This window comes from Alligator mississippiensis, chromosome 13 (assembly GCF_030867095.1).
Source record: "Alligator mississippiensis isolate rAllMis1 chromosome 13, rAllMis1, whole genome shotgun sequence".
NCBI classification, from domain to species: Eukaryota; Metazoa; Chordata; order Crocodylia; family Alligatoridae; genus Alligator; species Alligator mississippiensis.
In genome coordinates this window covers 22480959-22508016 of record NC_081836.1, presented here as the reverse complement: position 1 = coordinate 22508016, position 27058 = coordinate 22480959, and the positions used below count along the sequence as shown (strand labels likewise).

Below are 27058 nucleotides of genomic sequence, written 5' to 3'. Positions count from 1 at the left end.
AATCAGCCTTTGATAATTCTGCCCTATTTCAGATACACAAGTGTTCATGCCTTACCAGCTGTAGGAGTTTAATTTAAAGAAGTGCCAGTTTCAGGAAAGGTCTGAAAGGGGGTAGGATTGATAAACCTATCAATCAGGAAATTCTGCAGCTTTTCATTTGATAAACAAGGGAATTCTTACCTGTGCATTCAACTTCTCTCATGCAGACCCACCAGTCTAGACTGGTACATGTTCATTTACCAGTCTGTAGACATTTGGCACAACAAAACCAAAAGGAATGAACTCCTGTGACCTCTAGCCAGACCAGGGTCCACCTCCTCTGCACTTCCCTAACAGAATCTGCTTCTACTTAATCCACTCATAAATGCCATGGTTCTCACAAAGCTCCCTCTTGAACAGAGACATGGCCCAACTGCATCCAATTCTTTTCAAAGTCATGCAAATAAGGCCTATTTATTCTATAAGAAAACAGCATCTTGCAACTTTGTGAAGTGCAAAGATAGACTGATTTTTGTGCTTGCTCCATGAGTAAATGAAACTGCCTTTCCTTTAGAACAACCTATTGCCTCCAGAAAGCTGAACTAAGAGACAGTTGTCCCTGTACTGAAATGTCATCCAGTGTTTTTCCTTCATTTTATCCATTATCTTTTTTCAGCCGCTGTGCTGATAAGATTTCACAATGCTGTAAAATGACAGAAAAATATAGCAACATGAAGACATATAAAATATTTTAATATTATGTGAAAAAGGAGGCTGAATGGATATATATTTTATGTGGCCTCAGATAAAAATTAAACGTAAAACCAATATACACATAAAGAACTAGTATGAAACCAAAAATAGGCCTCTACCCAGGAATCTTATAAATAGATGATTAGAAATCAAGAAAAGCACAAGAGAGAGTCTACAGTCCCGTAAGGACGATGCAAAAAAACATAATTTCTAAGACATGCAAAGAAATCACACTATAGGTCTGCCCCTTCATGCCTGCTATTTCAGAACACACTTGAATGGGTGTTACAGAAAAAGTAAGTTTACATTTAACATATCCTTTAAAGGAGGCCAGTGGTTTTCATGTGGAAGCACAAGGGGAGGGCATCTTTTTATTACAGAAAAAATGTAGTGTCACAGTTTGAAGCAATAGAACTTCAAGATTTAAATGTCTTACATAAAAATAAGATTTCAATAATGCTGGAATAATGTCAGAGAAAATAGCAGCATGAGGACATATAAAATATTTTAATACTACATAAGAAAAGGAGGCTGGAGGAATATATCTTATGTGGTCAGAGACAAAAATTAAACACAAAACCTCTGGATAATACAAACAGAAGTATCTAGTATGGAATCAGAAATACACCTCTACCCAGATATCTTATAGACAGATGACAATAAGATGGTGAGAAGCAGACCTGAGCAATGACTGAAAGACTATGTCAAAAGGTCTGGATTGATGTCTGTATTATTCCTTCTCTCATGCACCATGTATCTGAAGGATCAAGCAGACCCAGTGCCCCTAAAGAACTTCTGCTACCATAAGGTAATTCTCACTTTAAAAGATTCTCTAAAGAGAAACCTTGCTTTTCAAGAACCAATGTAAGGACTGATATATTAACGGAATACTGTTCTCCAAATACCTTTGCAAGTCAAGTCAGACCTATTGAAAGCACAGGACACTGGTGTTGGAGCAGCCTCTTGTTTATCCCAAAGAAAATCTTTGACCACAAAATTAAAACAAGCAGGACATACTGTACAACACAGGAAGTGGGATATGCTGCAACCAGAAGGCTGCCTCTGAAGAGGGCTGTGATGCACAGCTCAAGAAGCAGACTACACTGAACTTTAACCCAGATTAAGCATAGTGGGCCTGGGACCACTATGAATCGAAGAAAAATCAATAAGACTCTACTATTAAGTGCAGATGGTTCCAAGAGCCTTCCTCTTTTGGTAAGAATCAGGAAGACAATTCAGCAAAGCAGCAGGAATCTTTCTTTCATAGCACAAATTAAGGCAGAAGACAGCTACTATCTTCCTGCCTCTATCTGTCAAAAGCAAGAATTTATACCTATTGTCTAAACCAGGGTTCGGCAACCCCTGGCATGCGTGCCGAGTATGCCACGCGAGGATATTTTGCTCGGCATGCCATGGCCAGCCCCAGCTCTGGGTAGCCGCTGCCAGCGACAGAGCCAGGGCTGCTCCCAGCAGGGCTTGCAGTGCCCCAGCCCCACTGTGAGGTGTGCGTGCAGTTGCTGCCAGCACAGAGCTGATGCTGGAGCTGTGGAGCCTGGCACAGCTGTTTGCAGCCTGCCCACTGCTTGCTGCAGCTGCCCAGAGCCCAGGAGTGTTACAAACAGCTGTGCCAGGCTCTTGACCCCAGTCACCAGCTCTGTGCTGGCAGCAGGGAAGAGACCGGGGTTGCGCTGCCTCAGGCCCCTCCCCCACTGCCCACTCCAAGGTGCATCTACACACACCAGTACGAAGTTGATGCCTGGGATCTGGAGCCTGGCGCAGCTGTTTGCAGCCTCCTGGCTGCAGCTGGCCCAGGCTCTGGGTACCTGCTGCCACCTGGGAACCCAGGCTGCTCCCAGCAGGCAGCTGGGACACTGCAAACCCTACTGGGAGCAGCCTGGGCTCCAGCAGCTACCCAGAGTCGGGGTAGCTGCTGACAGCCACAGAGCCCGGGCTGGGGGGCAGGGGCAGTAGGACTGGGGGGGAGGGGCTTTGGCTGGGGGGCAAGGGGCAGCAGGGTTGGGGGGCAAGGGGCACAAGCAGGGAATCCTGCCATGTACCCCCTGCCCTCATTTTGTTTTTTTTGGCATGCCGGCACTCCGGCACCTTCCAAGGTAGGCATTGTGGTGTTTTTCGGCACTCCAGCCAAAAAACGTTGCCTACCCCAGTCTAAACTGACAGAAGAAATTCTCTTTGCAACAGATGTCCTAGGTGTGAAAGAAGGCTAAATGTAGGAAGCATGACACATAGGGAAGTAGGGCTGGAAGGGATCTTGTAAGGTCATTTAGTTCAGTCCCTGCTCTACACAGAATAATCTCTGACTAAACCATCCCACATATGCACCAACATTTTAATATGACTGTAATAGGGGGTTTCACCACAGTTACTGGGAAGAGACTGCAGGACAGAGCTGAGGGGTGATGTCCCTTTAAGACTTGGTCTTTCTGAGAAAGAAGGAATGAGAAACCAGGGAAGGAGGGTGAAGAGGTACAGCTGGTCTTAAGCTGCAGCCTCACCCCTACTAGATACTGGGAGCCTCTAATGAGGACCTCCTGTTCTAGTTTGATTGGGCATTTAGGTGCTCGACAGAGGGGAAGGAACACAGGGCATAAATGCTGGTCCAAGACAGCAAGTAGGAAGGAATGAGAAGTCCAGCTGGGGAGCTAGGATGGGCAGGTGGACTACCTGCATAAGGAAGAAGGGAGACACCCTAGCAGGAAGAAAGTAGGGTCCCTGAACTGTTGGGAAATGGATTCAAGGATGTGGGGATCTCAGCTGTGGTAAGCTGGATGGTTTTTTTGTTACCTTTTTGGGCGGGGAAGTGGGGCAAAGTTTTGTGTTCTGGACTCCATTTGTGACCCAGAGTAGAAAGACAGTTCTGTTAAACTTCTGGTGATAACAACCAGTGAACCAGACATGGTTATAATGGACGATGATGAGGCTGCATAGCAGACTGCCAAGGAATGGAACTCTGCAGTGACCAACCCTGGAAGGGTTCAGCCTACATTGGACCAGAGCATAATCACTCCAAAGTTTAGGCTCTGACAGGGCAACGAAGGCAGCAAGCTTGCTATGCCTAGCCTAGGGGTTAATTTGTGAGCTAGTGGAGCCAAAGGCTCTGGGTTGAAACCCAGGAGATACTGAAACACAGGGCTATTAGTCAGGGGCAAGAAGAGACCATGTAGTCAGAGAGGCTGGGGGCCTCTCAATTAACCAGTTGATAACAGAGACTTAAATAAGAGAAGGCAGACAGGGACACTAACAGGGAATGCAGGACCAGTAGTGGACCAAACCCTGCCTGTCAGTGATGCCCTGTAACAGTGACTTCACCAAAGCACACAGGAATGAGTGGCAAGATCACTGTGACAGGGGCAAACTATCATACCTGGTGCAAGCACTGGCCCGCCTCCTGTTTATGGGCCAGCCGCCCACCTCACTCGCCTGTCACGCCTTGATGTAATAGTATTGAGATGTTAATTAGGTGGGAGGCTGCCCATTTTGAACCCCAATGTTTAGGGGAATATCCGCAGCTCTGTTTTACCCATACACTGTGGCCCAAGGCTCACAGATGGCATTCCAGGCAGCTAAACTCAGCTGTACCCTTCACCCCCTTAGTTCTGGTCCCCTCTCTGGGACCTTCGGCTCCCCCTTAGGCCCTGGCTCCACCTCACACCAGTAGGAATCCCGAGACTCTCTGCTCTGGGCATCCCTCGCAGTGGGCCACCTTGACCCTTTGACCCCTCTTTGGGCCCTGGCCCCAGCATGGGCCAGTCAGGGGTCCCTCAGGACAAGTCTGAGCTGCTTGGCCACTCACAGGGTTCAGGGTCCCCCATTCCCAGATCAGGTGCTTCGCAAAGCACGCCTGGCTCTGCGGGGTCACTCACCCCAACAGGCTCAGGTGCTTCAAGAAGCTTACCTGGCCTTTCCTGAATTATGTAACCCACCAGAAGGTGAGGGCTGAGGCTAAGGCGCCTCGACCCGACCGGAGAGGTGATCACTCCTGGCATTTACGTGAGGACTATTGCACCACCAGCAGCCCCACCAGGCCTTCCTGCCTCGGCAGGGTTCAGTTTTAGGTCATGCTCAGGATCAACGAGGTCTCCATGCCATCCCCACAGCCTCACCCTTACCTCAAAGGTGCTCTTGGCAGAGCTAAGCAGAGAGGTGTTTTTCCTCTGCTGGCTTATCATGAACTGCTCAGGGACCTGGGCCTTAAAATGGCTGCTCTCATCAGGCATCTGCCCCTTCCTGGCTGAGTCCTTAAAGTGGCAGGCACTACCAGTGCCCTGCCACAATCACCTTGCAAGATATTGTTTAGCTAAGCCCGTTTGAAAGCTCCTTGTTGTAAGAAGAAGATATTGATGTAAAGATGGTAACTTACCACTGCAACTTCTCAGGATAGAGACATTATCCTGCATTGATATATGCAACTGCTCAATCAATCGTGTGAGGGAAACACAAAAATAGACATCCCCCAGTTCATTCCATCTGCCCCCTTGCCCCCCCACCCCTCATTTGGCTAAATGGCTTCTTTGTCAAGTCCTTAGGTTACAATACTGGTGCAAAACCAACCCCTTACTCCTAGCATGGCCCTATATTAAACTGGATCCTGCCACCAAAACTACTTCCTTCTTTCTGAGACTTGTAAGGTTCTCTTCTCAAGCCTACACTCTGCCAACCACAGACACAATGGCTTTCTCCCCTTGAAGCAGTCTTCTGATAGTATTCTCTCCCCAAACCCAGTACTCCATCCTCCCCATGCTCCGACTGCCATTTGTTCTAAAACAAACTGTCACTCTTGGCCTATGCTCATGTTACAATGGCATGAAGTTACTTTAACCCCATGCCCTATATAGTCTGCATCGTGAGAGCCAGTTACTATAAACCCCTGAACTCTGATGTGTGGATGCTGCCTTCCATACGGTAAAGCTGTAATCTGCCTTACTGAATAGACAGTTTACCCACCCTGCGGCATTTTACAGTATAGTTACTATACTGTAATTTATAAGCATGGATTGCTGCCTGCTGATTTTTCAGTTTATTCCAGGTCTTCAGACAAAAGGAAACAGTGTTTCAGCAACTAAGGAGAGACAAGCCTGGACATGCTGAAAAGCAATAGATGATTCTAGTCATCCAAAAGAGATGGGCCTGGGAAAGGCTATGTAATAAATGTTCTCTTACCTCTCTGCTCCCTGTACAAAACCCCTATAGATGCAAGGGAATCATCCTTGAGAAAAGTGGGGAAGGGAATTCAGTCTATATCTTTGCTTATTGCTGGGCAGTGATTGCTCATTGAATACGGAGCCCAAAGATATGGGGTACTGCAGCATTGGAGAGCTTCATTTACAGGTATTTCAATGTATACTTAATAAATATATTTTCCTTTCTTAGGCCATTACCTAAAGGGCTAAACTAATCCAGGCTTTCTAGCCTCCTAAAATATAGTGTTACAGGAACCTCCTATGAGGGGAAGGTAGAATGCATACATATTCTTTGCCCCCCCCCCAGGAATGTAATGCACTGCCAGAGGGCTGGCAGACTAACAGTTTTCCAGGATATACAAACTGTGTACCAGCTCCTCTGGAAGAGCTGCTTGCAAATGATGCCCACCTGTCACCTCTCTGTGCATCTGTAAGCTTTATGATAGACAACTACTTAAGCAGAAGAAGAATGGAGATGATCACAAAGAATATAGGTTGGAGGGTAAGTCTAGGATTCAGAGAGACCTAGACAAATCGTAGGATTGGACCAAAAGAAATCTCATGAGGTTTAATTAGGACAAGAACAAAGTCCTGTACTTAGGATGGAAGAATCCCATGCACTGGTACAGGCTGGGGGCTGACTGGCTGGGCAGCAGCTCTGCAGAAAAGGACCTGGGAGTTACAGTGGACACTAAGCTTAATATAAGCCAACAGTGCACCCTTGTTGCCAAGAAGGCTAACAGCATACTATGAGATAGGCCTGTGTGAATAGGGAAGTATTCAGTTCAGATTCGGCTGATTCAGAAAACAGTGATTTGATTTGGAGATTTGGATCACTGTCCCAAATTGATTTGACCGAATTGGCTTCAGAAGATTTGGCGCTGATTTGGAGAGATTCAGTGATTCGGATGGGGAGAGGCAGGCACAGCCGGGTGGCTGCAGGTTCTCCTGCGGCTCCTCTGGCTGTGCCAGTCTCTGCCCCGGCAGGGGGAGCCACACCCTGCTGCCGCTTGCCCAGCCAGTGTGTGGGGAGGTAGAGGTGGTCCACGATGTAGGCATGGCTTGCTCTGGGCAGCAGAAGGGCATAGCCCCCGCTCCCAGCACTGCTGTACCCTCTCCCTGACTAACGTGCCCCCTGCCCCGACTGGGCAGCGTGTCCCAGCCCCAATCCCTCCCTCCCCTCTCCCCCAACCCCAACAGACTTACCAGCTGTATCAGCTGCCTGTTTAGTCTATGGCCAAATCTCCAAAGAGGCTGAATCTTTTCCAAAGCTTTTCCAAATTGATTCAGAGCTTTTAAGTGTTCTTCCAATTCGATTCGTATTTAGAGATTCGGTTCCTGAATCTGGCCAAATCTCTTCTGAATCAAATCAGCTACCGAAGCTTCACACAGCCCTACTAGGAGCATTGCCAGATTGAGGAAAGTGATTTTTCCCTTCTATTTGGCACTAGTGAGGCTATATCTGGAGTACTGTATCCAGGTTTTGGACTCTTCACTACAGAAAGGATGTAAACAAATTGGAGAGTCCAGCGGAGAGCAACAAAAATAGTTAGGGTGCTAGGATACATGACTTATGAGGAGAGGCTGAGGGAACTGGGCTTATTTAGTCTGCAGTAGGGAAGACTGAGGGGGGATTTTATAGCACCCTTTAACTAGCTGAAGGATGGTGCTAGGCTGTTCTCAGTGGTGGCAGATGACAGAACAAGGAACAATGGTCTCAAGTTCCAGCACGGGAAGTTTAGGTTAGATATTAGGAAAAACATTCTCACTAGGAGGGTAGTAAAGCACTGGAACAAGTTATCCAGAGATTGTGGAATTTTCTCCCTTAGAGGTTTTTAAGACCCGTGTAGACAAAACCTTGGCTGGGATGATCTAGTTGGGGATAGTCCTGCTTTGAACAGGGGGATGAACTAGATGACCTTCTGAGGTCCCTTCCAACCCTAATTTTCTGTGATTCTAACGTGTATTCAGGAAGCTAAGTAATAACACAAAACTTTTGCTGAGAAACACAGTAAGCAAAGGAATAAAGGGTCAGTTCCTAGAATAATGTATGCATCTGAGAGCAAGACATCGAGAGCATGTTCCTAACCAGGAAGAAATGATTAAGTCCAAGGAGCTGGGGAAACTGCCTAGTAGGATTACAGCAGAAAGAATGAAGCAAGACAATTAATTCTACTTCACATAATACAGGCTATATGTGAATATGCTTGTAAAGAAGGATCCCACCCCCACACACAGAACCTGTGTGCACAGATCTTCCTTTCCTCTCTAGATGGGCGGATGGTATTGATAGAGCAGCAACACCAAGATACCCTTATCAGAATGACTGAATACTGCAAACTAGTGAGGTTCCATGGTATTAAAAAAGGGTTAAAAAAATGATTCTTTTCTCACCAGCTGGAAACTGGGAATTCTTTAGGACAGTTTCTAAGCCAGTTAACCAACCAGAAATGGACTGAAATGCAGCTAACCCTGCTGTGCATGTGCTGACCACTAGGGCTGTGCGAAATGGGCACTATTCAATTCAGATTCAGCCTGAATCAGGGACAGTGATTCAATCCGTTGATTTGGATCACTGTCCCTGATTCGATTCAACCAAATCAGAATCTGAAGATTCGATGCTGATTTGGTGAATCAGTGATTTGGACGCAGGCACAGCTTTAAAAGTTTTTTTCTACATACCTTGAAGTAGCAGTGCGGATCATGATCGCTGCGATGCTGGGGCACATGGGGGACTCTCCAGCGTGCCTGGCAGTGAGCTCAGAAGTGGACTGGAAGTACGGATCAGCCATGGGGGGGACCCCGGGTGCCCCCTCCAGACCCAGGAGGCACCAGTCACCAAGCCGGGGGGAGCATGGGGGCCCCCCCGAGCACTGCCCAGTGGACCAGGAAGTGGACCAGAGGCACTTCTGGTCTACTTCCGGGTCTGTTGTCCAATGTGCTGGGGAGCTCCCCATGCTTCTGTGGGACACTGCATCTGCCTCAGCATCGCAGTGTTTAGAGCCCCTGCTACCGAGAGGTATGTAGAAAAAACATTTAAAGCTGTATCTATGTCCGAATCATTTAATCTGTTCAAATTGATTCAGAGGGTTCTGATTTGATTCAGAGACATTAAAGGGTCCTCTGATTCCATTTGGAGATTCAGCCACCAAATCAGGCCAAATCTCCGCCGAATTGAACCAGGAACCGAAACTTTGCACAGCTCAACTGACCACCACCTGTTTATATTTGTTCTGGGTAGGTATCAACAGTGTTGCCACAACTGTGTGACAGATAACATGGAAATACATAGATCACTTTATTGACTTTTAGATATTCCATGTATCTTTATCCATCGGTTTTTTATTCCTGGCTCACTGGGTAAACTAAAGCAGCGTTTCTCAAGCCATGGGTTGTGATCCAAAAGTGGGTCACAAGAATATATGAAAGGGTTGCAAGCAAACTTTAAAAATGGATTTCCTTTAGGGGAAAAAATGTGGGAAACCGTGGCTTTTCCCTTGCAAGCTGACAGACTTGCAGCCTGCAAGGGGCTGATTGGGGCCCCCTATGCCCCTCCACCCCCCTGCCCCACACACCCACACCCCTGCCCTACACACTGGGGGGCTGGGGCCTAGGGGCAGCAGGTTGGGAGTGAGGGGCGCTGGGTCAGAACTGGCCGTTGACATTTACAAAAGGGTCCTGGTGCAAAAAAGGTTGAGAACCACGGAACTAAAGGATACTTCCCTTTAGAACTAAAAGTAATGGCAATAATTAATGTAAATCCGCAATGCTGAAACAATGTGAAAAACAATTTTTTTGGTGGTTCCTTTTCTCTTCACTGGGGAGGAAGTAGTGTCTGCTCCCGGCTTGGTCTGAAAGGCCTAAAACAATAAAGGATTTGAAACTGTATAAAATGACAGCCCTGATCTAGAGTGGGAGAGAGACTATTTGAAAACTGACAGGCATGACACTGTGACCAGAGAAAGGCCAGTAAGAAGGCCCAAAGTTCTTTTCAGTGTTTACTTGTGCAGATGAACAAACCCATGGTGAGCCAGATACCATATGATCCATCTACTGTTTTAAGATCTATTTTCTATTAAATACTTTTGTTCTCAGTAAACAGTACGATGCTTCACAAAACCTGGGTTAGTAACTACTTGGATGTACAGGCATGTTGCAACTTATGCAGGGGTTAGGTTCTGAGGTCAGTGCGTAAGGCGAAAATCGCGCATAGTCAAATCGCCAGTGATTTGACTAGCAGTGACTGCCTCTGCCTCCAAAACCTCCCGCCGCCGCTGCGGAACCATGCTTGGAGTTGTGCAGCCAGCGGCAGCAGCGCAGCGTGGGGTGGTGGGGGGGATGGCTGTGTGCTGCTGGGCCACCACCACACTGCCAAAACCTCCCACCGCCGCTGCAAACTGAAGCCCCGCCCCCCCACCCCGTGTAAAGTTGAATTTGCGCAAGTTAAATGCACGTATGACGTGACTGTACTGTATACTGCTCTGCATCAATGCTAGAGGATGCCCAAACCTCACAGAGATTCTGAAGAGGTTGGGGGGCATTCCAGGTTGGCTGTCCCTTGGACCTATCAGTTTGTCAACAGTCTTGAGAAGCTTAACCTCTTACCTAACAAGGTGCTGGAAACTGCCTGAGCCATTTATCATTTTAAGCCCTGTTTCATGTGAAATCCTTTTGTTCTTAATGTGTAATGCTGAACCTCCCAAGAGCTGGCCAGTCACTGAAGAGCACTGTCCCTGCCCTGAGTGTGCAGAACCAATGGTGCTGAACTGAACTCCCACTTAGCAGATCCCAGTGAACTGAAGAGCATCCCCTCTCCCCTCCTCTGCCAAAATGTCCAAGAAAGTGACTTGTGAGACTACAGTGAGTTCTTTTGCAGAGCATTCTGAAAAAGTCCTTCCTAGGTTTGTACAGAAATACTGAAAAAGCCTTTTTTTGATCCAAGTTAAGACTCCTAGATTGAGATCTTCCCCGGAGTGGCCTGGGAAGGAAAGTGTATCTCTTATTTTCCACACAGCTGCTCTTCTGAAAGTCCCTGTCAGATTGCTGATTATGGTAAGGTGACAGGCTCTGTGGGTGGGGGGAAGAACAGTGCTTATGATATACCTTGACTTTAGCAAGGCACCCACAATATTTCCATTAACAAGCTAAGGAAACGTAAGCTAGATGAAAGAACTGTAAGGTGGATACACAATTGGTTGGATCATTATGTTCAACAAGTAGTCCTCAATGTCTAGTTAGGAGGAGGTATTAAGTGAAGTTCCCCAAAGAAGTGTCTTGGGTCGGGTATTGTTTAACCTCTTCACTAATATTTTGGACAATGGAAATGAGGGCACACTTGCTGATGACACTGAATTTGGTGGAATTACAGAGACTCTGGAGGGTAGGTCTAGGATTCAGAATGATGTTGACTAACTGGAGAAATGGTACAATCTATCAGATTAAATTCAACAAGGACAAGTGCACTCCTACATTTAGGATGGAATAATTGCATAGATTAATATACTTTGGAGAATAACTGGCTAAATTGCAGTACTGCAGAGAAGGACCTGGGGGTTGTAATAGACCATAAAGCTGACTAAGCCAACAGTGTGCTCTTGTTGCAAAAAATGCTAATGCCAAACTGGGTTGTATTAACAGAAATGTCGCTTGCAAATCAAAGTGATTATTCTGCTCTATTTGGTACTGGTGAGGCCTCAGCTGGAGCTCTGTATACAGTTTTAGGGCTCCACACTTCAAGAAAGATGTGGACAGGTTGCAAAGAGTCCAGCAGAGAGCAACAAAAATTATTAGAGGCCTGGGAAAGATGATTTATGAGGACAAGCTGAAAGAATTAGGATTATTTAGTCTGGACAAGAGAAAACTGAGTAACTGATATTTGATAACAGTCTTCAAGTACCTGAAGTAGAGGTGCACTGATACATCAGTCTGATATCGGATTTGTACTAATGTAAAGAAAATTGACTATATTGGAAATTAGCCTGATGTGGCTAATTCATTTGGCTGATAAATGTGCGCAGCAAAGGGTTCTGGGTGCAGTGTTGGTCTAACAATGTTTCTATAATGGCTATAATGGTGCTTGATGTGGCTGCCACTTTAAGAGGAAAGGGTTGCCTGAGAAGCAGCCTGCAGGTGTGGCAGGAGCCCATTAAGGAGACACAGGGCCCAGGGCCCAAGCAGGTCGGGCAGTCTAGCTCCTGGCAGCAGGGCTCCTGCCTTAACCTCTGAGGTAGGGTTAAGCTCTGGTTGTTGTGGAAGGGAGGGGGTGGGTATGGAAATTCCAACTGGCCCAGAGGAAGAGGGGCCAGAAGAATAGAGGGACTGGGGCCCAGAGAGAGAGAGTGCCTGAGCCCATTGAGAGGTGGAGTGCAGGGTCAGAGCAGGCTTTGGCCTGGGGCCCCAAGAGCACAAGAGAGAAAGAGCATGAGCCTAGGAAGGACTAGGTACTAGGAGAGAAGGTCTTGTGCCCGGGGTGCAGTAGGAGGGTCCAGTGCCCAGGGGGAACTAGGGTGTGTTGAGGGAAGCTCCAATGCCTGCGGCAGAGTAGATTTGATTTAAATCAATAGAGGTGTAATGATACATCGGTCTGATATCGGATCAGCACCAATATAAAGAAAATTGACTGTATCGGAAACTGGCCTGATGTGGCTGATAATTTGGCAGATAAATGCCCGCACATATCGCAGCACAGCACGTAGGCAGTGAGGAGCACAGCCTGGCAGCTTGGAGAGCTGTGTGCAGCTGGTAAGCCTGTTGTAGTAGAAGGGGAGCAGGGAGAAGGAAGGGAAGCGGAAGCAGGGGGCAGATCAAGGCCCCCGTGGTAAGGGAGGGAGTGGGGCTGGGGCAGGCTGCCCAGCCAGGGTGGGGTGTGGGACAGAGCCACGGCTCGTCCAGGGGTGGCGCAGGGAGGCAGATGGCTCCCACCACTGTGCGCACCCCAGGAAGGCATGGGGGATGGGGGCGTGTGTCCCCAGACCTGTGTGGGGTGGGGCAGGGCGGGCTGCAGCTTTGGGCTGATGCTGGGGGACATGCCAGGCTCTTCGTGGTGGGGCAGGGCTGCGATGCGCTCTAGGCAGGCAGCGGTGGTGCTGGGAAAGGGACTATGGGCCTGCAGCCACCCCAAATTTCACTGTAGCCCCCTTCCCAGTGCCACCATTGCCTGCCCTGAGCACAGCATGCCCCAGCCCCCTCTGCCGGGAAGAGCCTGGCGCAGGCCCCGGATCCAACCCACAGCTGCAGTCTGTCCCACCCGCGCCTTGCACAGACCTGGGGATGTGTGCCCCCCCGTGGCGTCCCAGGGTGTGCACAGCCCCTTTCGCACTACCCTGGATGAGCCATGGCTCCATCCTGTGCCCCACCCCATCTGGGCAGCGCCTACTCCAGCCCCATCCCCACTCCCTCCCTCACCATGGGGGGGGGGCATTGATTTGCCCCCTGCTCCCCTTCCACCACAACAGACTTGCCAGCTGGACGCAGCTGTATAGAAAATTGGATCGGAATTGGCTGATATGCTTCCTTAAAAATTGGCTATCACTATCAGCTCCCAAAATCTCTATTGGTGCACCCCTAACCTGAAGGGTGATTATAAAAAGGATGAAGATCAAATTTTCTCTGTTGCGCTAGGTGACAGGCCTAGGAGCAATGGCCTCAAACTGCAACAGAGGAAATATAGGTGGGAGATTAGGAAGAACTTTCTGACTATAAGAGTAGTTAAACATTGGGAAAAGCTACCTAGTGAAGTTATGGAATCTCCATCCCTGGAAATTTTCAAGAGCAGTTTAGACATACACTTGGCTAGGATGGTATAGTCAGGGATGACCCTGCCTTGAGCAGGGAACTGGACTAGATGACCTCATGAGGTTTTTTCCAGCCCTACTTTCCTGTGATTCTGTGATCCTTTACCAAAAGTTTTCTGGAAAATTTTCACTCTGAATATTGACACCTGACACAGATCTGGCTGCTTGATACAGAACTTCTCCTGCTGTTACCTGGTGGCAGGACATCCATAGCATGGATGGTAGTGGATCCATAGCATGGATGGTAGTGGATGGATGGTAGGAAGCAGGGTGGTAGTGGTGGTGGTCCAGGAACTGTACACAGAACAAGTCCACAATGAATACGAGTAGTGGACCGGCATATCATAGGCAAGGCATCCTTTGCATGTTTGCCCCGTTTCTTCTAGGAACAAATTTTCCCTTTTCTTTTCCCAAGACTCTCCTTGAATCTGAGAGTGAGATGGAATGTCATCTGAAGAACAGCTGCAGCTGCTCCATGGAGACAGAAGAGAGGTGTTACCACTTGCTGGAAGGTGGCTTTAAAGATTTCATTTAATAGATAACTACCAGTCTAGGTGGCAAGTAAGACAGATCCTAAAACATTTCTAGCCACTTTAAAACCTATGAAATATGCAAGACATGGACGATATGGACTATAATATGTAAGTTACTGGTACTCATTAGGGGCACATACATAACTCACATGAAGCTTCACTGTTTGTGAGAGGCAGGGCCATCCCAGAAACACACTGGTAGTCTGTTTCTTATCATCAAGTACTTGCAACAGGTTAAAATTTATACAGCTATTTACAAAAGATGCCTCAAATGCATAAGAATAGCATACAGGCAATGGAAAGATGGGCAGGTCACTAAAGAAGCATACCAGGAAATAGCATGAACTTGCAGGGACAAAATCATGGAGGCAAAAGTAAAAAAAGAGCTACACCTGGCAAGGGAATTTAAGGACAACAAGAAGAGAGCCTATAAATATGTTCACTAGAGAAGAAAGGCCAAAGCAGCTGGGGGTCCACTGTTAAATAGCCAGGGTGAGCTCTCAAAAGATGTGAAGAAGGTGAAGCTGCTCAACAGCTACTTTGCTCAGTCTTTGCAAAAAAAACTAGGCTGCAACCAGGAGGTAATAAGAATTATTTGGATAAGGAAGGGGACAAGCCAAGGGTACAGATAATGAAAGGAACAGTTAGAGAGCTTTTGATGGGTCTGAATTAATTCAAGTCAGCAGGACCTGAGGAACTTCCATCCTAGGGTACTGAAGAAACCAGTAGAGAGGATCTCAGGCCCTTGGTAATAATATTTACAAAGTGTAGGACACAGGCAGGGTACCAAAGGACTGGAAAAGGGTCAACATAGTGCTTCTCTTTAAAAAAGGCAAAAAGGAGGACATGTGGAATTAACAGACTGGTTGGCCTGACCTTAATACCCACAAAGTTACTGCAGCATAATAAAGAAGTCCATCTGTAAGCATCTGGAGGAGGAAAAGCTGATCACAAGCAGCCTGAATGGATTTATTAAGAGCAAATCATCCAAACAAACTTGATCTCCCTTGACAGACTAACTAGCTGGGTAGGTGAAAGGAATGCAGTGGGTATAGTGTAAATGGACTTCAGCAAGGCTACTGACAAAGTCCCATTTAACCTTCTCATAAACAAATTGGACAAATATGCACTAGACAAAACTACTACATGTTAGACAGACAACTGGGTCAGTAGCTTCAAGCAAAGGGTAGTTATAAATGGACTAGCCAATTGCGCATCAAGAATGATTTCGGGGGAGGGGGGAAACGGAGCCTCCAGGGAGCCGCTGCCTAAAGGGACCAGGGGGGTGGGGGGGAGGGAGGGAGGGAGTGGCCAGTGGTGCTGGCCTCACCCCCCCCCCCTCTGTCCGCTCCATCTTTGCATCCTGCAGGGAGTGAGAGGGGCCAGTGCTGCTGGCATCACTTCCCTGCTCCATCAGCTTCATGGCCGGCGCCTCAAGGGAGTGGGGGTGGGAGCCAGCACCACTGCTCCCCCCATCCGCTCTGTCGCTGCCACCTTCAGGGATGGGGCGGGGGGCATGGCCAGCACTGCTCACCTTGTTCCCCCTTGCTGTCTGATCCGTGGCTGCTGCCTCCAGGAAGCAGGGCAGTGGGGGCGGCCAGGCCAGCAGTGCTGGCCTCATCGCCCTGCTCCATCCCCAAGTGCCCACCGTCATGGCAGTGGAGTGCTGCCACCTCCTTTCCGGAACGCTTTTGGAGCACTCTGATTGGTTGTTTCAGACAACTAATCAGAATAAAGCGTTATGGACAGGCAGACTAAGACTTTATGTGTGTGTGTAAAATTCATGTTGAAATGGCAGGAGGTTTTGAGTGAAGTCCCATGGGGGTCTGTCCTGGGCCTTGTGCTGTTCAATGTATTTATTAATGATTTCAATGCCGGAAGAGAGAGTCTGGAGCAAATCTGCACACTATACAAAACGGGGAAGGATTGTGAACACAATGGAGGATAGGAATGCAATTCAGAAGGATTTTGACAAATTAGAAAGCCGGGCTAGAGCCAACAGGATGAAGTTTAATGCTGTCAAATGCAAAATGCTATACCTTGGGAGAAGTAATCAGGAATACAGATATAAGATCAGTGACAACTAGCTGGACAGAAGCACCTTGGAGAAGGATCTAGATATCTTGGTGGATCACAGACTCTGTCTGAGTCAACAGTATTATGTAGCTGCACAAAAGGTTAATGCAGTTTTGGGTTGCATCAGTAAGTGCATTAGGTGCACAGGCACAGGAGTTGTGATACTTTCTCTCTACTTTACACTGGCTAGGCCTCATCTGGAGTTCTGTGTGCAGTTTTGGGCTCCAAATTTTTAAAAGGACACGGAGAAATTAGAGAGGGACCAGAGGTAGGTAAGAAAAATGATAAAGGGTTTGGAAGGTAAGCCATATGAGGAGAGGTTGAAAGAAATAGTCATGTTTAGCTTGCAGTAAAGACAATTAGGGGGGTCATGATAGCAATTTTCAAATATCTGAAGGGCTACCATAAAGAAAAAAAGGAGAACACCTTTTCTCTGTTGCTGCAGAGAGCAGGGGCATGTACCAATGGCTCTAACTTGAAGTTGAAGCAAAGTAGGTTTAGATGGGATATCTAGGAAAATGTCTTCACTGTTACAACTGTAAGGCAATGGAATAGTCTATTTAGGGAAGCTGTGGACTCTCATCATGGGAGGTTTTCAGGAAGAGGCAGGGGTTTTTGACTTCCTCTGTAGTGGAGGCATTTCCCTCTTCCTGGGATCTTTTAAAGTACATTTTAACAATCCTTGCAGCAGCAGGACACTGACTGCTCTCATCCCCTGCTCAACTTCTATCTGGGTACAATGCTTTTAGTCTCTTTTTGCCTTTTAGTTGTGACAATGTTGATTGTGTAGTTTATAAACAGGTTAGACAAGGATTTGTATGGGATAGTTTGGATAGGGTGTTGAACTAGATGATCTGGAGGTCTTTTCCAACCCTATTTTTCTATGATGGTATGATAGATGCTATGATTGAAGGCTATATATGGTAATTTGTCTGCTTCAATATTTTGTATAGCACCCATCATTGCAGAATCTAAGCTCTTCCCCAATGGTAGGCAGCTCTCTACCATAAACAGGGAATTATGAAATGCAGTGTGCGAGTACTATTAGAATAGGTTTGCTATAGTAACTGATGAGCCTGATTAGATTTATATCCCATAAAATCCTCTCACTAGAAGAAATGTAATTGGTTACTGCTACCTGGAAGCATGCACTAGCCATTGGTTAGTATCTGTCTAAACATTGGTTAGTGTCTGCCTAAATATTGCACTAGCCATTGGTTAGTATCTACAAAAGATGTATCTGCTTACATGCTAATAAGGTAGGTTTAATCCATTATATTTACGTTCAGATCAGATTTTAAAAGACTTAATTTTAAAATATATAGTATTGGTGTATGTTAAAAAGCACTATCTAATTACCTTTTCTTTTTATAGCTGATTGATAAGTGTGGGCAAAGCAGTGACTCTGAAGTCTATGCCAATTCTGTCAGTAATTGACTGGCAGGAATTTCCGGAGTGTCTGAACTAAACTCTGATTCCCTGGAGAGAGACTAGAACTAACTTGCCTCCACATTTCTCCTCTGCAATATAAATATGAAATGATATACCTTCTTCTCTGGGACTTAAAATTACAGCACAAAAACTAATGGGAACACTGTATCTTTCACTGAGAAATCTTTGTGAAGTGTCTGTGTGAAATCCAGAAACAGCATGTAATTCTCAAAGACCATGCAGATAAGCAGGATAATATAAACACTTATAAGCAGCAGGTAGCCAATTTAAACTTTGGCAGCTTTTTTACTGTTTTTCAAAAAAAGTCAATAAAATTTCATGCTAAGTAAAGCTAATTAGCTGGCAAGTAACCACTCCTAGAATGACACTTATTCGTCTCAACAAAAGAAATATCTGGCAGTTGGAAGTTCGTTAAAGCAGTTCACTATACATATTTTATGCTCCATACACAGCTTATAACCTGAAGTTCATTGAAGCATTGCCAATGCACGTGATCAATAGGAAGTCACTATTATTTTTATCCAAAAGGTAAAGCTGCTGACAAGCTTTGAAGTCGAAGAATATTCACTCAGAGTTTCCCACTGTTCAGCAATAAAATAAAAGGCCAAGCCTTCAAATTTCAACCCTAACAAAGCAATTCTTACAGTAAAAACCACATCAAGGGGAATAAAAAGGCACCCAGCCAGTCTTTTGGACAGCAACCACACTGTGAAAGCAACTATGTGAAAGGAGGAGAGGCTGAGCAACGATGGCATTGAGCATCCAATACCAGGGCTTTTATTTTCAGCCCAATGATCAAAGCACAGGAGCCCTCTTACATCTTAAGGAAAATAATCTAATTTAAAATGCAAAACAAAGATTTAAAAAATAAATTAAAACAATGCTAGATTTTGTTTGTGTTGCCCTGCTTCTGAGTAGACAGGATGAGAGCATCTGTGCTGAGTGACGCCATTTCTGTAAGAGGCAAAAAGGCATTTTTCTGATTTGAATTGTTAGAGGATAGCCGTCCAAAGAACAAACTTCTTAACTCTCTACTAAACAGTAAACATATAGATGCTAATACAGAAGCTGAAGGGTTATGATAAACTTCCTATATCAGTTTGCTTACCCTGATGAAACTGGGAAGAGCTATGAACAAAAAGAAAGGGGCCCATCCCCAATCATGTATTTTATAGTCCTCATCAGAATGAATGAGGTATTTATTTTATAGTATTTTATAGTCCCCATCTGCATGAGGCAGAAATACCATTTGGGAAAGTGACATCTATATATTCCCTTAAATTTTCAGCAGTTTTAGTCCCTGATCAGTGCTGGACAAAAGTCCCCTTCATTACCCTTAGCAGCTTTCCTTTATGCTAGATAGCATCTCATGCCATACAGAAATACCTGGTAGCCTACTTCCTATACAATTACTTTTAGCTGCCTACCATGACCATATGGCAGTTTACAATTCCAGTTAGCCTTGCTGTCTAGTACACTTGACAATGTGATACTTTTACAAACCTCCATGTACAGACAGTTATTAAGCAACTGCCTTTTAAGGGATATATATTTTAATATCAAGTGTGGAGGGTTCTGAAACGTTTTAGGCTACCAAAAATATGCCTATTAACTAGTTTGGTAGACAGCTATATTAAAATGCACTTCTCTGACTCCAATATTACAGAAAAATCAAATGGATGTCTGGGTTAGTTGAAAAACTATGCCTATGCAGTCTTTCAGGCTCTGAAATAACAATCTCCTAATAATCAGGATACTGCTACTTACAGGAATGTGAGGTAGTGGCACACGTCCATTTGCTTTGGCACTTTCTTGCATCTCTCTGCGATGCTGCTTCCGGAGTCTATATGGTGGGATTCCATCTCTGCCAGGATAAAACAACATGTACCATGTTAAGTGCCTTCCAAGATGGTCCCAAACAAAACTACAGTGATTTAACACCTTTGGGAGACAGGCTTTATCCCAGTGCCATAGGTGAAGAAACTGAGGGAGAAAGGATCTATATACAGTAGGCAAGTCCAGTGTGAAGGAGGAAAGAACACAGCATAATGATGCTTGTCCCCTGGCCCCTCCAACAGCGACACACTCCTGATCAGACTTGAAGAACTTACACAATTGGGAAGGGGTTATGCTAGAGCAGCTCCCTTAAACAGAGGGCAAGACAGGAGGACCTGGACTGTATTGCAGTATCTTTTTATCACTGATAGTTTTCTTCAAAAAGGAATGTATACAGTAAAATGCAAGACAACCTGGGAGAGGAGGGATAAGGACAGAAAATACAAGGGATGTCTACATCAAGACAAATCCAAACTGGAAATAAGGCATGCATATTTAACACTGAAACAGTTTATCAAAAGCTGTAAAAGACTCTCTATTATTCCATCACCACTGTCTTAAAAGATGAGTTTTAACTTAATCAGAATTTATGAACTTCATGCAGAAATAGCTCATTGAAAATCCTGGCCTGTGCTGTGAAAGAAGTCAGGCTAGAGGCCTGCTAAAGACCCTTTAGGTTCTACCTGTAGATTATAATTATTCATTTGGATTCAGCTGAAAGTTGCAAAGTTTTGCTCTAACAGAACAGCTTCAAATTAGTTCTGGTCACTATGGTTGCTTGCAGATGTTAACAAACAAAAACAAATGGCACTTTAAACTTGGAATATTCCTGTGCCAGAGCTCAGCACATGCCCGGAAGAGGCAGTGCCTTAGTTGGACCTGGCTCTGCAGTGTCTGTATAGATAAATCTGGGTAAATCCAGTATCTTTTATTAGACCTCAAAAAGTTGGAAAAATTCTTCTTCGGAAGCTTTTGGGTACAAACACCCTTTGTCAGGCTGAGGAAGCTTCTGCAGATGGTCTGTGCTCTTCCTGGAAGGAGTGGTAAAGCAGCCAGAGGCCAGTACATATGCAAGAAAGCCAGTCAGTTAAAATGTAAATTGAGGTGGTCACTAGGTGAGAGGTGGAGGGGGGGAAGGAAAGGGGACATGAATGTAGCTGTAATCAGAGCATGAGAGACAGGAGAGTTGGGGGAAGGGAATGAGAATAGCTGGTAAAAAGTGGAGAGGTTACTTGGGGAGTCATATGTTAGGCAGTTTATCCTGTGTCATAAATCCAATGTCTATATTTAGTCCATGATTTTTTGTATCCAGTAGATTCATGAAGTGAAGTTCACAGGCTCATCTGTGAAAGGTATTTTGTAAATTTTCTATACCCCTGTATAAATTGGAGGCTTTAGTGGGGCTTTTTGGCACTTTTATCGAATAGCTGATTGAATCAGCTTTAGCTAAATGCGCCAAAAAGCCCTGCTGAAGTGCCTGATCTAGACAGATGCTGCAGAGCCAGGTCAAAGTAACGTGCTGCTTCTGATAAAGCACATTTTTTTTGTTTTGCTTTAAATGCTGGCAAGCAGCCTGTGCATCCAAACAGTCCCACCCTGACTAAATGCAGCTTTACAACACATGATGGTAATAACTTTAATGTTTATTCCCCCATACCGATTCCTGCAGTTCTTTCACAGCATCTAATGAAGTATAAGTCTTCTATTTAGAAAAGCTTATGACAGTGGTACTTAATCTTTCTAGACTCAAGGCACCACTTGATAGGATTCAGGCACTCTTCACTTGACTCCAGGCACCCCTTGGAAAATGCCAGCTCCTAGTTTTCACTTGTTTTTTGACTACAGAAAAACAACAAAGCAATTCTTCTGTTGCAAAGAGCTCAGAAAGACCACAACAGATCAAAATTATTTTAATACCATGGATTTCTCTTTGAAATCTCTGGATTTACCTTGTAAATCATGTTTGCACACCTAACATAATTAACATTATGTGCAGATACAGGAAGAATGCTGGGAACAACATAAACCTCTCTACATGGTCTTCTCTGGCCTCACAAAAGCTTTCGGCTGTCAACTGAGAATCACTGCAGAGGATCCTTCTGAGGTATGGATGCCCATCGAAATTTGTCACCACTCTTTGCCTGCTCCATGACGGTATGCAAGTGGTGGTTTTCAGTAATGGATCTATCACAGATTCCTTTGAGGTTAAGAAAGGAGTTAAGCGAGGCTGCATCATCACTCCAACACTCTTCTTGATATTCCTTACCGTGATGCTACATCTGACCACCAACAAACTTCCAGTCAGAGTGGAGCTAAACTACCAAATGGATAGTAAGTTGTTTAATCTCAGTCAACTCCAAGCCAAAACCAAGACTGCCCTGACCTCAATCATCAAGCTCCAGTACACTGCGTGCTCACTAGGAAGCAGACCTTCAGGCAATCATCAACATCTTTACCGAGGCATACAAGAAAATGGGACTGACGCCTAACATTCAGAAGACTCAGATCATCCACCAACAAGCTCCTAATGAGCAGTGCCCAGTTCTGGTCATTTAGATTTATGGTGATACTCTGGAGAACGTTCAGTATTTCCTGTACCTCAGCAGTTCTCTCTCGTAGAAGGCTGACATCAACGAAGAAATCAAATATCACCTCAAATGTGCAGGTGCAGCCTTCGGATGCCTGAGGAAATGGGTGTTCAAAGATCGTGACATCAGATTCAAAACCAAGCTCCTGGTTTTTTATCAAGCAGTTGTGATCCCTACCTTACTTTATGGAGCTGAGACGTGGACAATGTACAGGAGACACCTCAAGGTGCTGGAGAAGTACCATCAACGCTGCCTACGGAAGATCCTTCAAATCCAGTGGAAACAAAAATGCACCAACATTAGTGTCCTCTCACAAGCAAATACCATGAGCATCAAGGCAATGATCATTTGGCATCAACTTCGCTGGGCTGGCCACATCATCCGGATGTCTGACTCCAGACTCCCGAAGCAAGTTTTATTCTCCCAGCTCAGTAAAGGCGTATGCTCAAGAGGGCAGAGAAAGTGCTTCAAGGATGTCCTCAAGGCCAACTTGAAAAAATGCAACATCGACATCAACTTGTGGAAGGCTATCGCCCAGGATTGCCCCAAATGGAGGAAGAGTTTGCTGTAAAGATCTCTGTACTTTGAAACGTCACAGCGACAACAGGACATGGAAAAGCAGGGGTGACAGAAACAGCGTGTTGCAGACCAAATCAGGAATCCAGAGCCAGTCACCCTGTATAGAAACACGTGCCTGAGTTGCCACAGAACCTGTCGATCTGGGACTGATCTTGTCAGCCACCTTTGGACCCAGAGATAAGGTAATCCTGGAAGACTATCATTCTTGACTGCGAGGGCACCCTGGTTGAAGAATTATGCTATACATCTCCTATCTAGTCAGTCTATAAAGGTGCAAATCTACCTTGCCTTCTTCCTGTTCTACACTAACACGGCTAACTACCTCTTGCTGGACCAAGGATTAGGTTTAACATGATTGATTTATGTGCACAGGAATTTCAACTGGTCAAATAATATATTAAAAGTTATATCCATTGTGAAGGTCTAATTTTCTGATCAAATAAATGTTTCTGTTACTCAGCTACTCCAGTGCTGATGCTGAGATATAGGCGACTTGTTCATAAAGAAAGGTGTAATTTGTTGCTCCACAAATTAATGGAATGGAAGTTATTCCATGTACCCAGGGTTACTGTGGGTTCTGTGGCATTTCACTAATTCCTGTCTGTTTTGTCTTTCAGTTTTCAGGCTGGGGGGAAACCAAGAAAACAGTGAAATATAAGAGTGTGGTGAAGTACATTTGATTATTCATCTAGCTTTTTAATGGCTACAATGCTAGTGTTTTTGAGTATTTTTTTTAGACTCAGAAAGCCCCGCCCTTAATATATTTTAATGTTTAATATATATATAAGTAATTTATATGGTTAACAACAGAGCAGAGTTCATTTTTAACTAATTTGATGTGTTCCACTAATTGTTCATGCTTTTTCTCCTAGCAAGACTGAAACCAGCCCTGCTAATACTTTGGTCGCATGTGGGCTTGCCTATCTGTGTAGTAACAATAGTACATGCCTAAACATTTGAATACTGCTGAGCCTCCTAAAAGAGAAGGATCACTGTACAGAGCATAAATGAGCTACTGAAAGGTATGCCACCGTGTGATGGAGTGAGAAGACACCTTTTTGGAAATAACTGATTTTTTTCATGTTTTTAAAATTTTCCTGACAAAGGCAATGAAATTGGAAACCTTTGCTATATAAATGAAGCTCACTGAAGACATTGCCATGTTTTAGCTGTCTCAAATACCACATAATTTTTACACAAAAAATCTCCTTCTAACTATTGTAACTGCAGTTCCAGCAAAACAATTACTTTATTTGGACAAATAGCACAAATAATCCAATCATAATATAAGTTGTAATGTTTAGACAATTAGTATTTACACAAGGCAGCTGTATTTATTATTGTGTTAAAACAAAATAATTGCTATATACAATCTATATAGTTGCTTCCAGATACTCGTGAAAGCAAAGCTGTTTAACACTGTCACATTACCAATTCCTAAATTCCCTTTCACACACTACTTGGCAATAAGAACAGGCTCCTTACTGTATTGCTGAGCCTGAATAACGAAAGAATTACAAGTACCAAACTGTTTGAGGACAATGCAGAAGAAGATTTGAAAGGCAACTTAAATTTGCTACCAAATGATTATTGCAATAGATATTTAATTTAACTGTTCTTTATTTCCAAATATTAGTTGCAGAATTTCAAAGTGACATCCGCTCAGAATCACTTTTTCATTACAACTGGGGTGTATAAAGGATTGCCACTGATTTGCTAGTGTTACTGAATTACCTCATGTGAATGGAATTTTATTTAGTAACTCAAGCACTCATAATGAAATTCCATTAAACAGTCATGATTAATGACAAGTGCTTTTTAATAGGAAGACAACTGACAAAACAGAAAATTAGTCAGGCTAATTATGGCTCTGCTTCTTTGCTGCAGGTAATGTAACATGAGAGAAACAGAACACTGCTTACACTGCACCAAGTCAATAAGACTAGGCAAGAGCCGAGCATTTTTCTGAAGCGTTACTATAACAACAAGCTCTTATGACGGCTTTCATTATAAGACTTCATTTTTTTTTTAATCACAAACTTCCTTGTGTAAAAGTAAATATTGTAAAATAATAGTTAAACGAGTTTCTTCATGACGTTGCAAAACAGATCTCTCCAGAAATAATGATAATATAATGATTGACAACTTTACAGAGTATACTTTCAGGACAGAATCGTTTTACCTTTCTGTCAAAAACCAAGTAGTGGTGCAATACGTAACATTATAGGCTAACAGCTGAACACATAACACTATTGAATATACTACTTGCATTCTGTTAAGTAGCATGAATATTCTTGGTAAAAGCAGCATTATGTCGGCAGGTAGGGGGCTGCTTTGATTTTAAAAAGTCTTTGCAGCACCACTCCTGGAGTAAAGAGCAGACTTTTGTTCAGAGCATAGTAGCGAAAGGCTGGTAATGGCGTCTAATCTATCCAGCTTCAAACACTTGTTCAGCCCTGCTGTGTTGCCTTTAACTAGTTTCCCCAATGCCACCTCTGAACTTGGAACATTCCCTTCATTTAACACACTGTGCCAAATCAAGCAGGAGAAGCAAATTCAAAGATAAGCACTTCAATTTTATCCCCACAAAAATTCACTCAATAGATGGGGGGAAAAGCAATGAAAACCAACACCACACTTTTGTTTTCATTTTCCCAGGTAACTTTCTTTGAGATATGTTCAATAGAAAAGTTCAAAAATATCAAGCTACTTTTTTACAGCAATTTTGCTTTTAAATAACTTTTTATAAATTGTATTTGCATGTTGGACAACATGATCTGAGAGGCACCAAAAAAAAGTTCAAGGAGAAACCTGAAGAGAGTTTTGCTTGTTTTCTCTTTCTTCAACATAATTATTTAATCATACGTTTCTGATTTGCTATTGTGTAAATATTAAGGCTGCCTCACTGCTGAAAAGTGGCAGGCAGCAAGAACAGGTAAGGACTAATTTTTTGGTTGCTCTGTAGTCAAGGTTCACACCTCCTCAGCCTTTCCTCTTCAGTAGTTAGATTCCAAATCCATGAATTAACCTTAGTAAACCTGAGATCATTACTTGTTTTAAAAAATGAAAATGTTGCTACCAAACTTATTTAAATATAGATGAATTCAAGGACATCCTAGATTAATGGCAATGACATAGCAAGCAGCTAGCCTGTAGGTTGAATGACATTTTCTGAAACATCACCTGCTAATGTACATCTGTGAACATCTGGCTATTAAGCCCTTTCTCACCAGAACGAAGAGTATAATAGAAAATCCTTAGATACACAAACCCTTCATTTAAATGCCCTGTAAACTGAGGGATGCTCTTAGGGGTTCACCGATAAAGATTTTTTGGGTCGATACAATGGCCAATTATTGACCAGCCATATCAGCCCACACCGATCCGATTACCAATATGCAGCATGGCAACTTGGAGAGCACCATCCAAGCTGGTAAGTTGACTTGGGGGAGAGGGACATGGGGGGCAGAGCAGATCGAGGCCCCCACGGTGAGGAAGGGAGTGGGGCTGGGGCTGGGGCAGGTGCTTCCCAGCTGGGGTGAGGTGGGGCACGGGGGGACAACTCATCCAGGGGACATGAGGCTAGCTTCTGCTGCTGCGCGCATCCCCAGGGGAGGCATGGGGGACATATGCCCCCTGGATCTGTGCGCAGGGCAAGGGTGGACTGCCACTGTGTGCTCAGGGCCGGAGCTGCTCCAGCTTCTTCCTGGTGGCTACACTCAGGCTAGGCAGGGCAGGTGGCAATGGTACTGGGAGTGGGAACTGTGGTGAATTTTGGGGTGGCTCTAGCCCCCAACATAGTCCCCCCTTCCTGCACCACGGCCACCCACCCCACCCCGTCCAGCCTGACAGCAACCACCGTGAAGAGTCTGGAGCAGCCCCAGCCCAGAAAACATAGTGGCAGCCTGCCCGCACCCCACACACAGATCCTGGAGGCACATGCACCCCATGCTTCTCTTTGGGGTGCATGCAGTGGCGGGAGCTGCCCACACTTCTCTCACGAGCCGCCAGCTCCATCCCGTACCCCACCCCACCCCACCTCACCCAGGCTAGGCAGCACCTGCCCCTGCCCTAGCCCCACTCCCTGACCATGGGGGCCTCTATCAGCTCCCCTGCCATGCCTCTGCCCTCCTCCACTCCTCTTTCTCCCATTAGACTTACCAGCTGGACACTGCTTTATACACTGCAGGGCTGCACTCCTGGCCACATGCATGCTGCAGCTGTGTGCATGCATGTGGCATTTATCAACAACATCATCGGCCACATGAGCC

The 27058-nt window shown here is 45.1% G+C and overlaps 1 protein-coding gene across 3 annotated transcripts in view; it reads right to left on the bottom strand.

Moving 5' to 3' along the window:
* AXIN1 (axin 1) overlaps nucleotides 1-27058 on the bottom strand; it is a 227398-nt gene that overhangs the window by 40972 nt on the left and 159368 nt on the right. For all 3 annotated transcript variants that reach the window (XM_019482361.2, XM_059716844.1, XM_019482362.2), the window contains exon 4: nucleotides 19552-19648. In XM_019482361.2, the coding sequence (XP_019337906.1) occupies nucleotides 19552-19648 (97 nt within the window). The remainder of the gene's footprint in view (nucleotides 1-19551; nucleotides 19649-27058) is intronic.